The sequence below is a fragment of the Scyliorhinus torazame genome, chromosome 25 (assembly GCF_047496885.1).
Source record: "Scyliorhinus torazame isolate Kashiwa2021f chromosome 25, sScyTor2.1, whole genome shotgun sequence".
NCBI classification, from domain to species: domain Eukaryota; kingdom Metazoa; phylum Chordata; class Chondrichthyes; order Carcharhiniformes; family Scyliorhinidae; genus Scyliorhinus; species Scyliorhinus torazame.
This window is the reverse complement of record NC_092731.1, coordinates 45,749,031-45,765,123: the sequence shown is the minus strand read 5'-3', so window position 1 is coordinate 45,765,123 and position 16,093 is coordinate 45,749,031. Positions and strand designations below refer to the sequence as shown.

Here is a 16,093-nt window from a genome sequence, read left to right as displayed (position 1 = left end):
CGCCGACTTTTTCATTGTAAAACTAGACACCTGCTCCGGACATAGCCTCAAAATCGGAGAATCCAGCCCGGCAATTTCCGCTGAATTCAGGAATATTCTTTTGCCGTACTTCTGCTTTCTAAATCGGCGTGTTGGTAAATTGTCTCCCTGCTCACTCTGTACCAGGGCTTTCCTGACACAATGATTCATTTTGTTTTCCTCTTGTAGCAATTTGCATCCCTGCTCAGGGAGTCACAAATTACCGAAACATGAGGAACTTCCTAAACATTGTTCAGTGCGTCAATCCCGCTCTCCCGTACCAGCGCGACAGGAACTACGGCTGTTTCTGCAGGATTGGAGGAAATGGAAACCAGCCATTGGATGACCTCGACAGGTAAAATGAGACGATTCTTGTGTAAAAACTCTCTCCGTGAAGATGTGGGTGTTTGCGCTGGCTGAGAATCAGCAAGGTTTTACTCTGGTACAAAGCAGAGACAAGACATTCCTCAGAGAGACAGAGCTTGTTTCTCTATCGTCCTTATCACTGCCTCCAGGTAGAACGCAATTTGTACACAGCAAGATCCCACAATAGCTATGCTATAATGACCAGGTTGATCTATTTTCCTGATGTTGGTTTAGGGATAAATACACCTTGTGCTGTTTGTCACTGACACCCTGAGTTCCAGTTCAGTCAAGCAGAGCTGCTAAGAGTAATTTCTCAAAGTTACTTGAGGTAATTTGGGGAGTTACTGGGGGTAATTTACAGGAGTTACTGGTGTAATTTATAGACCATAAGACCATGAGACATTGGAGCAGAATTAGGCCACTCGGCCCATCGAGTCTGCTCCAAAATTCAATCATGGCTGAGATTTTCTCATCCCCATTCTCCTGCCTTTATTAATCAAGAACCTATCTGTCTCTGTCTTAAAGACACTCAGTGATTTGGCCTCCACAGCCTTCTGCAGCAAAGAGTTCCACAGATTCACCACCCTCTGGCTGAAGAAATTCCTCCTCATCTCTGTTTTAAAGGATCGTCCCTTTAGTCTGAGATTGTGCCCTCTGGTTCTAGTTTTTCCTGCTCGTGGAAACATCCTCTCCACGTCCACTCTATCCAGGCCTCGCAGTATCCTGTATATTTCAATAAGATCCCCCCTCATCCTTCTAAATTCCAACGAGTACAGACCCAGAGTCCTCAACCATTCCTCAGACAACAAGCTCTTCATTCCAGGGATCATTCTTGTGAACTTCCTGTGGACATTTTCTAAGGCCAGCTCATCCTTCCTTAGAGATGGGGCCGAACACTGCTCACAATACTCCAAATGGGGTCTGACCAGATCCTTATACAGCCTGAGAAGTACATCCCTGGTCTTGTATTCTAGCCCTCTTGACATGAATGCTAATGTTGCATTTGCCTTCCTAACTGCCGACTGAACCTGTACGTTAACCTGAAGAGAATCGTGAACAAGGACTCCCAAGTCCCTTTGTACTTCTCCATTCCTCCATCTAAGTTGTATAACCTCACACTTTTCCACATTATATTCCATCTGCCACTTCTTTGCTCACTCTCCTAGCCTGGCCAAGCCCTTCTGCAGCCCCCCTGCTTCCTCAATACTACAGATCTTTGTTTCATCTGCAAACTTAGCAACAGTGCCTTCAGTTCATTCTTCCAAATCGTTAATGTATATTGTGAAAAGTTGTGGTCCCAGCACCGACCCCTGAGGCACACCACTAGTCATCGGCTGCCATCCTGAAAAAGACCCCTTTATCCCCACTCTCTGCCTTCTGCCAGTCAGCCAATCCTCGATCCAGGCCAGGATCTTACCCTGAACACCATGTTGAGGAATGGGTGAAGAGACATTCCAATTAGATGTCTCATTTATGTTAAGTATCCAATAATTGAGACTGACATGTAAAGAGGCTTCAGGTGGTCTTTGATGTGGTGATCGAGTTTTGTACAGAGTGTGTCAAAGGAAAATAAAGGTGTTTGTGAAAAGGAGCAGAACTCTTGACTCTTTCCACAACAGCTGCCAAGGTTACCATTGGTAACACAGGAAGGTTGCTGTGCAAATGTGAAGGGCTGAAAGATACAACGTTTCCAGACTCAACCAAGCAGTGAGTGAGAAGACTAAAAAAATATATATAAATATGGCTGAACCTCGGACAAAGGTGGCCGGATATGACTATCCACCATTATTTTCTGAAAGGGGACCGTATGACCAATGGAGAAGTGCAGTTGTTATGTGGACTAAGGTAACTGCCTTGGGAAAGAGGAAACAAGGTATGTCATTGGCTCGTTCTCTACCTTATGAGAATAAAATCCGAAGCAAAGTGTTTTCGGAACTGGAATTGGAAGAATTAAATTTAGGAGAAGGTCTGGAGACTCGATTACGTTTTATGGATAAGATTTATCAAAAGGAGGACTTGTTAAGTGTGTATGAAGCTTGGTCAGAATTTAATAGATTCCGGAAAACAGAGGACATTTCTATTGAGGATTATATAATGGAATTTAGCAGATTATACAGGAGGCTGCACAAACACCGCCTGGAATTTCCACAGTCTGTGTTGGCATTAAAGTCACTCGACTTGCTAGAGTGACCAATCTGGATAGGCTCCTGGTTTTGACAGGAGTTAAGGTTGTGGATAATGATACCTTATTCAATCAGATGATAGAGGCCTTAAAGAAGTTTCTGGGGAAACATTAAATTCCAATGGCTCTTATGGCACAAATGGGTCAGTCAGCAATTAAGCAGACTATGGAAGATACACTACTACAGGATGGCAAGATCATATGGCTACGAACAGGTTACAAGAGTCTGGAAGGAGCTCTGGACCCAGACATTATGAGGACAGAAACCCATTTAGAACCTATAATCGGAGGAGGGGCATGGAGAATGGGAATAGGAAGATGAACCCCAGAAATGCCCGGGGTACAATAAATGTTTGTACAATAAATCAATGTTTCGGTATGACTCTCAATACCATTATGCTTTCAACTGTCCTAACCCTAACCCTAAGCTACACATGACACGGAAGAGTCAGAAGGGGAAAACGATAGTGAGCAGAAAGAAGGCATTGTCCTGGTAACAAGCAGTTTTACTCCGATAATGAGGGTGTTGGTTGCAGAATCCTTCAGTTGTGCTGTATTGGACAGTGGCTGCACATCTACTGTGTGTGGAATTGACTGGTTAAAATGTTACCTGGACTCTTTGAATGCTGAAAATCGTAACAAGGTAAAGGAATTTGAAAGTTCCACAAGTTTCAGGTTTGGGGATGATAATACTTTGAAGTCACTGAAAAGAGTGGTGATCCCTTGCAATATTGCCAGAGTGAATCATTCCATGAGCACGGATGTTGTATCAAGTGAGATACCTTTGTTTCTGAGCAGACCGTCGATGAAGAAAGCACACATGAAACTGGATATGGAACAGGATAAGGCAACAGTTTTTGGAAAGACGGTGGACTTACAATTTACACAGTCGGTACACTATTGTATTCCATTACTGACAAATAATATTTCAGGTGCAGTTGTTAAGGATGTGTTATTATCAGTTGGAAATCACTTTAGCTGCTAGAAAGCTTGTTGTATTAAAACTGCATTGGCAATATGCGCATGCATCTCCTCGGAGGCTGAAAAATTATTAAAGGATGCAGGGGTAAGGGAGGAAGTCTATACTAAGCTGATAGAACAGGTTAGTGATCGCTGTGAGGTTTATAGGAAGTACAGAAGGACACCATCACAATATATTTATTTGGCATTTTGTCGATTTAGCAACCAGATTTAGTCAATCAACCATTTTACAAAGTCAAGAAAAGAGAGTAATCCTGGATCAGATGGTGGGAAAATGGTAGGGACATGACTGGGGTCCCTGGAAAATTCCTCACAGACAATGGGGGAGAATTTGCTAATGATGAGTTTCGGGATATGTGAGAAAATGTGAATATCACTGTTATGAATACAGCTGTGGAAAGCCCATCTAGTAAGGGTGTGTGTGAAAGAAACCATGCAGTAATAAATGGCATGCTCCAGAAAATGTTGGCAGATAGACCAAATTGCAAGTTAAAATCAGCTTTAGCAGGGACGGTACATCCAAAGAATTTGTTGCAGATGGTTGGGGCGAATGTCCCTATCAATTAGTGTTTAGTAGAAATCCTTAAATTCCGTCCATTTTGGATGACCAGTCTCCAGCTTGTGAAGAGACTACAATTAGCTCTGCCTTTGCTGAGCATTTAAATGCATTACATAGCAGCAGAAAAGCTCTTTTGGAAGCGGAAGTCTCTGAAAGAATTTGCAGAGCTTTGAGGCGTAATGTACAGCGATCAAATACCGTTTTTCAGCAAGGAGACACAGTATACTATAAGAGAGACAACTTTAATGAATGGAAAGGCCCAGGGAAGATCATAGGCATAGATGGCAAAACAATTATTTTGCAACATGGCAATCAAACAGTTAGGGTACATTCATCAAGGATAATGGTTACAGATTACAAATTTTCAAATTTAGACAGAGCAAACAGACATGATGAAGAACCAGGGTCATATGATACACATGTGTTACAGAACTACGAGGACCAGTTAACTGATATGGACAGGGTTTCTGTAGAGGAACACAATACTTCTGATGAATTAGAACAGGTAATTTTCCAAAAGGACAACTGCCAAAAGTTGGTACAAAAGTGACATTCTTGCCTGAAGGATCTAGTCAATGGAAGGATGCAACTATTATTAATAGGGCAGGGAATGCCACTGGAAAGTATAAATACTGGTTTAATGTACAGAATACATGGGAGGGTGTCAAGACAATGGATTGGAAACACCAAGATCAAAAATGGAGGACCAGAAACCAAGTGCCAGTTCAGATAATACATCGGATAGTGAACAGGTTCACAGGAAAAAGTCGAGAACTATTGGAAGGACATCCCACAACAGAAGGAAAAGATCAAGCAGTAGCAGTACTGAACGAGATACCAGGCGGGAGAGGGGACATAGTTTGTCAAGGTCTCGGAACATGGGTAAGACTATGAATGCTACTAGGTGTAGAAGCCCACATGAACGTGAGATTTTGGTGGCCTCCAATAAGTTTGATGAAGTTATCAAAGACGCCAAACAGCAAGAACTGCATAGTTGGAGTGAATTTGGGGTATACACAGAAGTACCAGATCGGGGACAAAGAGCTCTATCCCACAGATGGATATGCACGGAAAAGGTTCTTCCAGATGGAACTTATGAGGCCAAGGCCATGCTTGTGGCAAGGGGATTTGAAGAAAACTTAGAAGATCAGGATTAAGGGTAGATTCACCGACGGAGGCAAAGGTTATTTTAAAGACCTCCTTGGCTCTATTAGCCACAAAGGCATGGGAATGCAAATCTATAGATATAAAAGCTGCCTTTTTGCAGGGGCATCAGCTGCAGAGAGACATTTTTCTCCGTCCTCCTAAAGAAGCAGCTAACACAGAAGGGGTACTCTGGAAGTTGAACAAATGTGTATATGGATTAATTTATGCATCTAGAGTCTGGTAGTTTTTGATGAGGTCAGTTTTGTTAAAGTTAGGCTGTTGCCAGTTGAAAGCAGATCCGACAATGTTTTACTGGCACTATAAAGGAAATCTTTCTGGCACCTTTATAATGCATGTCGATGATTTTTTTGTGGGGGGGGGGACTCGTGATTTTGAAGCTATTGTAATCTCTGGTTTGAGGAAAGAATTCAGGGTTCAAAGTCAGGCTTCTGGTGCATTTAAATATGTTGAACTGGAAATCGGACAGACTAAGTTAGGGGCAACTTTACGTCAGCAATCTTATTTAGAGAGCATCAGCCCAATAGCAATTAGTCGTGGTCGGGTTTAACAAAAAGACGCAGTGGTTTGAAAGTTGGAAAAAAAGCAAGTTTAATTGGGCACTGAATTGGTTAGGTAGACAGACTAGACCAGACATTAGTTTTGATGTCTTAAAGTTGAATACAAAAATGAATGATCCCAAAGTGGAAGACATAATGAGAGCAAATAAAGCATTGGTCAAACTAAAAATGCAAGAGCATGTTTTGAGGTTCCCGGTTTTAGGTGACCTTAGGCACTTGAAACTCATAATTTATAGTGATGCATCCTATGCAAATTTATATGATGGGGTTTCAAGTGCAGGAATTTTCATAATTTTCCTTTGTTGCCCTCTTGTGTGGGTAAAAAAGAAAATAAGGAGAGTGGTCAAAAGCACTTTGGCTGCTGAGATGACAAGCCTTGTAGAGGCGGTGGATATGGCCTTTGATTTATCTCAGATATTGACAGATATTTTGGGATTAGGGGATTTGGGAAACATACCCATTGAGTGTCACATTGACAGTAAACCCCTGTGGGAAAATGTGCACTCTACAAAAAGTGTCAATGAGAAAAGGTTAAGGATAGGCATCGCAAGTTTGAAGCAGATACAGAGATACATAGAAGATCGGGGCAGGAGGAGGCCTTTAGGCCCTTCGAGCCTGCTCTGCGATTCATCGCGATCATGGCTGATCATCCAACTCAATAGCCTAATCCTGCTTTCTCCCCAGAGCCTTTGATCCCATTCTCCCCGAGTACTATATCCAGCCGCCTCTTGAATATATTCAAAGTTTTAGCATCAACTACTTCCTGTGGGAATGAACTCCACAGGATCACCAATCTTTGGGTGAAGAAATGTCTCCTTATCTCTGTCTGAAATAGTTTACCCAGAATCCTCAGGCTGTGACCCCTGGATCTGGACACACCCATCATTGGCAACATCTTCCCTGCATCTACCATGTCTAGTCCTGTTAGAATTTTATAAGTCTCGATGAGATCCCCCCTCATTCTTCTGAACTCCAGCGAGAACAATCCCAACCTGGTCAATCTCTCCTCATATGACAGTCCCGCCATCCCTGGAATCAGTCTGGTAAACCTTCGCTGCACTCCCTCGAGAGCAAGAACATCTTTCCTCAGAGAAGGAGACCAAAGCTGCACACAATACTCCAGGTGTGGCCTCACCAAGGCCCTGTACAATTGCAGCAACACATCCCCGCTTCTATACTCAAAACCTCTCGCAATGAAGGCCAACATACCCTTCGCCTTCTTTACTGCCTGCTGCACCTGCATGCTTACCTTCAGCGAATGGTGCACAAGGACACCCAGGTCCCGCTGCACACTCCCCTCTCCCAATTTACAAACATTCGGGTAGTAATCTGTCTTCCTGTTTTTGTTCCAAAATGAATAACCTCACACTTATCCAAATTATACTGCATCTGCCATTGGTTTGCCCACTCGCCCAACCTGTCCAGATCTTGCTGTAGGATCCCTGCATCCTCGCCACAATTTACCCTCCCAATTAATTTAGTATCATCTGCCAACTTTGAGATGTTACATTTTGTTCCCTCATCCAAATCATTAATATATATTGTGAATCGCTGGGGTCCCAGCATCGATTCCTGTGGTACCCCACTGGTTACTGCCTGCCAATTTGAAAAGGACCCATTAATCCCTAGTTGTACGGTTACTGGAGGTAATTTATCGGAGTTGCTGGGGGTAATTTATAGGGGTTACTGGCGGTTAATTTATAGGAATTACTGGGGTAATTTATGGGAGTTACTGGGGTAATTTATAGGGGTTCCTGGGGGTTAATATTTTGGAGTTACTAGGGTAATGTATAGGAGTTACTGGGGGTAATTTATAGGAGTTACTGGGGTAATTTATAGGAGTTACTGGGGGTAATTTATAGGAGTTACTGGAGGTAATTTATAGGGGTTACTAGGCGTAATTTATAGGAGTTACTGGGGGTAATTTATAGTAGTTACTGGGGGTAATTTATAGGAGTTATTGGGGTAATTTATAGGAGTTACTGGGGGTAATTTATAGGAGTTACTGGGGGTAATTTATAGGAGATACTGGGGGTAATTATAGGAGTTACTGGGGGTAATTTACATGGGTTACGAGGGGTAATTTACAGGGGTTACTGGGGGCAATTTATAGGAGTTATTGGGGTAATTTACAGGAGTTACTGGGGGTAATTTATAAGAGTTACTGGGGGTAATTTATAGGAGATACTGGGGGTAATTATAGGAGTTACTGGGGGTAATTTATCGGAGTTATTGGGATAATTTACAGGAGTTACTGGGGTAATTTATAGGGGTTACTGGGGTAATTTATAGGAGTTATTGGGGTAATTTACAGGAGTTACTGGGGGTAATGTATAGGAGTTACTGGGGGTAATTATAGGAGTTACTGGGGGTAATTTATAGGAGTTATTGGGATAATTTACAGGAGTTACTGGGGTAATTTATAGGGGTTACTGGGGTAATTTCTAGGAGTTATTGGGGTAATTTACAGGAGTTACTGGGGGTAATTTATAGGAGTTACTGGGGGTAATTTATAGGAGTTACTGGGGGTAATTTATAGGAATTACTGGGTGTAATTTATAGGAGTTACTGGGGGTAATGTATAGGCGTTACTGAGGTAATTTAGAGGGTTTGCTGGGGGTAATTTACAGGGGTTACCCGGGTTAATTTATAGGGTTTGCTGGGGGTAATTTACAGGGGCTACTCAGGGTAACTACCCCGTTGTTCCTGCTCTGTGAGGCACCGACTCCAGGAGCAGTTATGCTCAGTATTTCCCGGGAGACCCTGTTCAGAGATCCAGCTGAGAAAAATTGAGCTCCTGTTCAAGGTAAGTGAAAAAGGTAAAGTCGCCATAATCCCGGATGGCCATAGACTGCTTTCCCCTTTGAGGGAGAGAGTTGACTGTTGGTGATTTAACCTGAGAGTCACCACACCTCAGGAGAGGGTCAAGGTTGAGAAGGCGGGGCCTTCATGGATAATCTCAGCCGGTACGGGAATTGAACCCACGCTGTTGGCATCTCTCCACATCACAGACCAGCAGCGAGGGAAGTAAGTGTGAGAGGACTGGCAATCCGATGATCAGTGATCGTCATTCCTCGGAAGATTGGGTCCATTGAAATAGAAGTCTGTCGCTCATAACCGCTGTCTTCAATAATTGGGAGTCTTTAAAGGGTTAAGCTAATCTGATTGGACATATTCTGGGAGATGTCATCACATGGTCTCCTAATCTGAACTGCCCCTTCCCCAGACTCCTGCCATTGGTCACTCAACATGAGCATCATCTCGGAGCTCCCCAAGGATTCTCACTGTGTCCGACTTTTGACTTTTGAAAAGCTGGTCACCTGAATGAATGACCCAATTTAACTGGACACCTGCTGTTACTTAGAAATCCTGGGAATCTCCCACTATCAGAATACAAAGCAGCAAGTTAAAACAGATGTACAATTTTGGTTTGTAACTGGAAAAGAGCAAATACATCAGACAGCAGTGTCAGTAATTGGGAGCCTCTATATTTGTCATGGGCAGGTTATTGCCACGTTTCTTGTGGGCAGTGCTCCATCTTTGATGCGGGCAGTGCTCCATGTTTGTTGTGGGCTGTGCTCCATGTTTATTGTGGGCAGGGCTCCATGTTTATTGTGGACAGTGCTCCATGTTTATTGTGGGCAGGGGTCCATGTTTATTGTGGGCAGTGCTCCATGTTTATTGTGGGCAGGGCTCCATGTTTATTGGGGGCAGTGCTCCATGTTTATTGTGGACAGTGCTCCATGTTTATTGTGGGCAGGGCTCCATGTTTATTGTGGGCAGTGCTCCATGTTTATTGTGGGCAGTGCTCCATGTTTCTTGTGGGCAGGGCTCCATGTTTATTGTGGGCAGTGCTCCATGTTTATTGTGGGCTGTGCTCCATGTTTATTGTGGGCAGTGCTCCATGTTCATTGTGGGCAGTGCTCCATGTTTATTGTGGGCAGTGCTCCATGTTTATTGTGGGCAGTGCTCCATGTTTATTGTGGGCAGTGCTCCATGTTTGTTGTGGACAGTGCTCCATGTTTATTGTGGGCAGTGCTCCATGTTTATTGTGGGCAGAGCCCCATGTTTATTGTGGGCTGTGCTCCATGTTTATTGTGGGCAGTGCTCCATGTTCATTGTGGGCAGTGCTCCATGTTTGTTGTGGACAGTGCTCCATGTTTATTGTGGGCAGTGCTCCATGTTTATTGTGGGCAGTGCTCCATGTTTATTGTGGGCAGTTCTCCATGTTTATTGTGGGCAGTGCTCCATGTTTATTGTGGGCAGTGCTCCATGTTTATTGTGGGCAGTTCTCCATGTTTATTGTGGACAGTGCTCCATGTTTATTGTGGGCAGTTCTCCATGTTTATTGTGGGCAGTGCTCCATGTTTGTTGTGGACAGTGCTCCATGTTTATTGTGGGCAGTGTTCCATGTTTATTGTGGGCAGTGCTCCATGTTTATTGTGGGCAGTTCTCCATGTTTATTGTGGACAGTGCTCCATGTTTATTGTGGGCAGTTCTCCATGTTTATTGTGGGCAGTGCTCCATGTTTATTGTGGGCAGTTCTCCATGTTTATTGTGGGCTGGGCTCCATGTTTGTTGTGGACAGTGCTCCATGTTTATTGTGGGCAGTGCTCCATGTCGGTTGAAGGTCCTGTGCGGTAAGTAGGTCCTGTTCAAACTTGTCTTATACAACCGACGTTATACACCAGATACATTGATGACATTTTTTTCCATTGGACCCACGGCGAAGAATCACTGAAACGACTACACGATGACATTAATAAGTTCCATCCAACCATCAGACTTACCATGGACTACTCTCCAAAATCAGTTGCATTCTTGGACACACTCGTCTCCGTCAAGGACGGTCACCTCAGCACTTCGCTTTACCGCAAACCCACGGATAACCTCATGATGCTCCACTTCTCCAGCTTCCATCCTAAACACATTAAAGAAGCCATCCCCTATGGACAAGCGCTCCGTATACACAGGATCTGCTCAGACGAGGAGGAGCGTAACAGACATCTACAGACGTTGAAAGATGCCCTCGTACGAACGGGATATGGCCATCGACTCATCGATCGACAGTTCCAACGCACCACAGCGAAAAACCGGACCGACCTCCTCAGAAGACAAACATGGGACACAACCGACAGAATACCCTTCGTCGTCCAGTACTTCCCCAGAGCGGAGAAACTACATCATCTTATTCACAGCCTTCAACACGTCATTGATGACGATGAACATCTTGCCAAGGTCATCCCCACACCCCCACTACTTGCCTTCAAACAACCGCGCAACCTCAAACGAACCATTGTTTGCAGCAAACTACCCAGTCTTCAGAACAGTGACCACGACACCACACAACCCTGCCATGGCAATCTCTGCAAGACGTGCCAGATCATCGACATGGATACCACTATTACACGTGAGAACACCACCCACCAGGTACGCGGTACATACTCGTGCGACTCGGCCAATGTTGTCTACCTCATACGCTGCAGGAAAGGATGTCCCGAAGCGTGGTACATTGGCGAGACCATGCAGATGCTGCGACAACGAATGAACGGCCATCGCGCTACAATCACCAGGCAGGAATGTTCCCTTCCAGTCGGGGAACACTTCAGCAGTTACGGGCATTCAGCCTCTGATCTCTGGGTAAGCGTTCTCCAAGGCAGTCTTCAGGACGTGCGACAACGCAGAATCGCCGAGCAGAAACTCATAGCCAAGTTCCACACACATGAGTGCGGCCTCAACCGGGACCTGGGATTCATGTCGCATTACATTCATCCCCCACCACCTGGCCTGCGAAATCCTACCAACTGTCCTGGCTTGATGCAATTCACACCTCTTTAACCTGGGGTTACCCCACCTCTGGATCTGTAAAGATTTAATCACCTGCTAATGGTCGCATTCCTAGCATTGTTTGGCATCTTTGAATTTGTCTATATATGTGTTTCTGGAACATACCTCTTCATTCACCTGAGGAAGGAGCAGCGCTCTGAAAGCTAGTGACATCGAAACAAACCTGTTGGACTTTAACCTGGTGTTGTAAGACTTCTTACTGTGCTCACCCCAGTCCAACGCCGGCATCTCCACATCATTAACAATACAATTAAGTTAATGTGAAAAGCCAATAGTCGCACATTCCGGCACCTGTGAGGTACGCAGAGGGAGAATTCAGAATGTCAAAATTACCTAACAGCACGTCTTTCAGGACTTCTGGGAGGAAACCGGAGCAGCCGGTGGAAACCCACGCAGACACGGGGAAAACGTGTGGACTCCGCTGTTATGGGCGAGGCCTCTCTCTATTTCTCTTTCTTTTTCCTCTCTCTCACTCCCGTATTCCAGCCGCTTTAATTCTTTCTGATGTTCCATTTGTTTATTTTGCAACTGATGTTTTGCCATTTCCAATGAGTCAAACTCGATCTCAGTCAACTTTAAATGCTGAACCACCACCCTAATTTCCTCATCTTTTCACATTTTGTCAGGTAATGTTAACTGCAATGTTCTTGCCAAATCTAACAGTCTGCTTTTCTCATGTTCCTGGAGTGTCACCTCAAACATCCCACCTCCATGCTGCCATTGGTCAGACATGTCCACTCTCGGGGTGCCCACCTTTCCAAACCAATTGGAAAGTGAACAGACTCTTTGTCATCTGATTGGGTGTTTTTTCAGAAACAGCTTTTCCCTCCCACCCCCAGTTTCTCTCCAATGAACAAATGCGTTGAAATAAAATCGGAGAAGACCATGTTGCTGCAGTGACCTTATCCCCTCAGTTATGTGAAATGAGTTCCCTGAGGATTCATCTTTACTTCCTGAAAACTCCAGGACAATTCTTCAGAGTTGGGAACCCAATCTGAGGCTTGTTTGAAATCATTAAGCCCCTGACTGAGTTTCAGTCTCTCCGTGAAAAACTTACATCTGAAATGATATCTCTTGTTTGTCACCCACTCAGATGCTGTCAAGTTCACGATGACTGTTATGGAGAAGCTGGAATGATGGAATGTCCCGTATACTTGTGGTACCCTTCAACTTGTGAAAATGGAATTCCCAAGTGCGGTAAGTTAACACCAAACAAAACCGATGTTGACCTCGGGAAGTTGCTCTGACCCCCTGACCTCTCCCTTCCCTCAATAGTTCAACATCAGTAAAGTACAACAACAACTTATATTTATGTGGTGCCTTCAGAGTAATGAAACATCCAAAGTGACTGACCAAAAGCTTTTGTTAAAGATGTTTTAAGGAATGTCTCAATAGAGGCGGAAAGGTGGAGGGAGGGAATTTCGGAGCTTGGGGCCCAGACACCTGAAGACACGGCCACCAATGGTGAACCGATTAAAATTGGGAATGCTCAAGAGACCAGGCCCGGAACTTTCCGTTTGGGAGACTAAGGGCCGGATTCTCCGTCGCATCGGGAAATCCGCTACCAGCGGCGGGCAGCGGCGAATCCAGCGCGGGCAGAAAACGGGATCGCCGACGGGCACCAGCGGGAGAATGTGAATGGGTCATTAAGATTTATTTGCCCCATATTCTCCGAATCGTCGGGATTCTCCGGTCCTCTGGGCCGGGAATCACGGGGGCAGGAATTAGTGCAGGTCTTGACCAGCGTGGCCCTGATGTGGTGGGCCTCACAGTGGGCCAAGGGGGTCACTCTTTACGGGAGTTACCCCCAAAGTCCAATGGAGGGTCACCCTCCCCACCCCCCACAATGCAAGACCTGCCCACCCCACCCCCACCAGACACCCCTCACCAGAGGCCCCCTAATGAAAGAGACCCCCACCAGACACCCCTCACCAGAGGCCCCCTAATGAAAGAGACCCGCACCAGACACCCCTCACCAGAGGCCCCCTAATGAAAGAGACCCCTGCTGCCTGTGTCCTTTAAACCCTCAGAAGGCCTATGGTCATCTGGGAGCCCCCCCAGGCCGCCCCCCCCCCCGGACACCCTCATACCTCAGCTGCATCATCAAGGGGATACAGACTGAGGAGCAGGATTAGGCCATTCGGCCCATCAAGTCTGCTCCGCCATTCAATCATGGCTGAGATGTTTCTCATCCCCATTCTCCTGCCTTCTCCCCAGAACACCTTGGTAATCCCCTTGTTAATCAATGGGCGTGGCCAAGATAAATCCGATGCCCACCAGGTGTTGGCACTCCTCAGAAGCGCTGCCCCACTGCAGAGGGCAGATGATCAGCCGAGCTCACCCCAACCAGAGGATTCCTGCACCGTGGCCTTTGGAGGCCTCCCTGGTTCTCTGTCCATCTCAGGGCAGAGGCCTCACAGCGTAGGTCCCGAAGGTCGCTCGGTGTGGGTCGCGAAGGTTGGTCGGTGTGGGTCGCGAAGGTCGCTCGGTGTGGGTCGCGAAGGTTGGTCGGTGTGGGTCGCGAAGGTCGCTCGGTGTGGGTCGCGAAGGTCGCTCGGTGTGGGTCGCGAAGGTCGCTCGGTGTGGGTCGCGAAGGTCGCTCGGTGTGGGTCGCGAAGGTCGCTCGGTGTGGGTCCCGAAGGTCGCTCGGTGTGGGTCGTGAAGGTCGCTCGGTGTGGGTCGCGAAGGTCGCTCGGTGTGGGTCCCGAAGGTCGCTCGGTGTGGGTCGCGAAGGTTGGTCGGTGTGGGTCGCGAATCCTCTGCATTTCCGGGGTCTCGGTCGACGCCGGAAGGTTTGGCGCTGCGCCAACTGGCGGCGAGGGGCCAGCGCGAGTTGACGAATGTGCAGAACCGCCTGCGTGGTTCCGCGCCTGCGCAGACTGGCCGGTGTGTTCCTGCACAGGCGCAGGGAGGTTCCTCTCCGCGCCGACAATGCCGAGCCCTACAGGGGCAGGCACGGACGGAAGGAGCGCCCCCACGGCACAGGCCCACCCGCAGATGGGTGGGACCCGATCACTGGCCAGGCCACCTTGAGGGACCCCCCGGGCCGGATCCTCCTGCACCCCCCCCACCTCAAGGACTCACCTAGCCGGCCTCCAAGCCGGGTCCCACCGTGATGGACCATGTCCATTTCACACCGGCGGGACAGGCCAGGAAATGACGGCCGCTCGGCCCATCAGGGCCCGGAGAATTGCCGGGGGGGCCGCTGCCAATGGCCCCCGACTCGCGGGCCGTAAACCCAGCCGCCACCCGAAAACCGGCGCCGGAGAATACGACAGCCGGCGTCGGAGCGGCGGGGCGGGATTCACGCCGCCCCCGGGGATTCTCCGATCCTGCGGGCGGTCTGAGAATCTGCCCAAGATTTCAAATCTCACAAATTCACATTTGCTCCACAACAAACAAGTAAACCAGCTGTCAAGAAAGATGACATACAGAATCAGCTCCACAAACACAGGAAAAGGTCCAGGTCAGACAACAAAGATGTAACACAGAATCGCGACCACAAGCAGAGAAAGAAAAAGCATAAATCAGACAACAAAGAGATTCGACCATTCAAATACCTCATTGATGACTTCTTGGTTACTTAAACACAGGAACACTGGTGACGTTCACAAAGAAATAACAACACCAACATCACCACTTCAACAACAGAAGACGAAAGCAACTCGACCGAACAAACTCATAAAGTTTGGACTCACAATTTTTTTTTATTAACACTGGACTCATAAATATTAATTGACTTTGTATAATCGCCAAGATCATCACAACTTGCACATAACATCATTTGTCGGCCTATTTCACGCAAGCAACAAAAAAACTTAGGAGACTGAATGTATCAACATTTGACGGACTAACTCGTTGATTTTATGTCATGCATTTGCAAACTGCATCCATTATGTTTTGTTCAATTTTCTTTACAACATACAGAAAATATGTAACAAGAAAAAAAGGGGGATGTGGTACCTCTATGTGTGCATGTACACAAGGGGTTAATGTGTCATCAGTAGCACCACATGATCACTAGAGGGCCGGACCAACAGGGGTATAAAAGGCAGCCACATTGTCTCTCTCTCTCTCTCTTGGGTGCACTGTGATCAAAGCAACAGCAGACTAGTTCCAGTGGAGTTACGTACAGTTACTATAGTTAGATCTTGTTAACCTTATCACTAGTATCAAATTTAAAGTAAAGAACTCATGTAAATATTGTTGCAGTTACTCAATAAACCTTTTGTTACCACTGGAAGAGGTTGAATCTTCTTCATCAGGATTCAGAATACCTCATCACTAACCAAGGATTGAGAAGCACATGTTACCTACCACACTGGGAACAAAACAGTGCTCTTTCTAAGGGCCGGTGCAGACTCGATGGGTCGAATAGCCTCCTTCTGCACTGTAAATTCTATAGAAATTCTATGA

The 16,093-nt window shown here is 46.3% G+C and overlaps 1 protein-coding gene across 1 annotated transcript in view; it reads left to right on the top strand.

Annotated features, from left to right (window-relative positions):
- Positions 1-16,093, top strand: part of LOC140402565 (acidic phospholipase A2 E-like) — a 69,997-nt gene that overhangs the window by 42,995 nt on the left and 10,909 nt on the right. The window contains exons 2-3 of the mRNA XM_072490416.1: positions 208-373; positions 12,771-12,874. Coding sequence (XP_072346517.1) covers positions 208-373; positions 12,771-12,874 — 270 coding nt within the window. The remainder of the gene's footprint in view (positions 1-207; positions 374-12,770; positions 12,875-16,093) is intronic.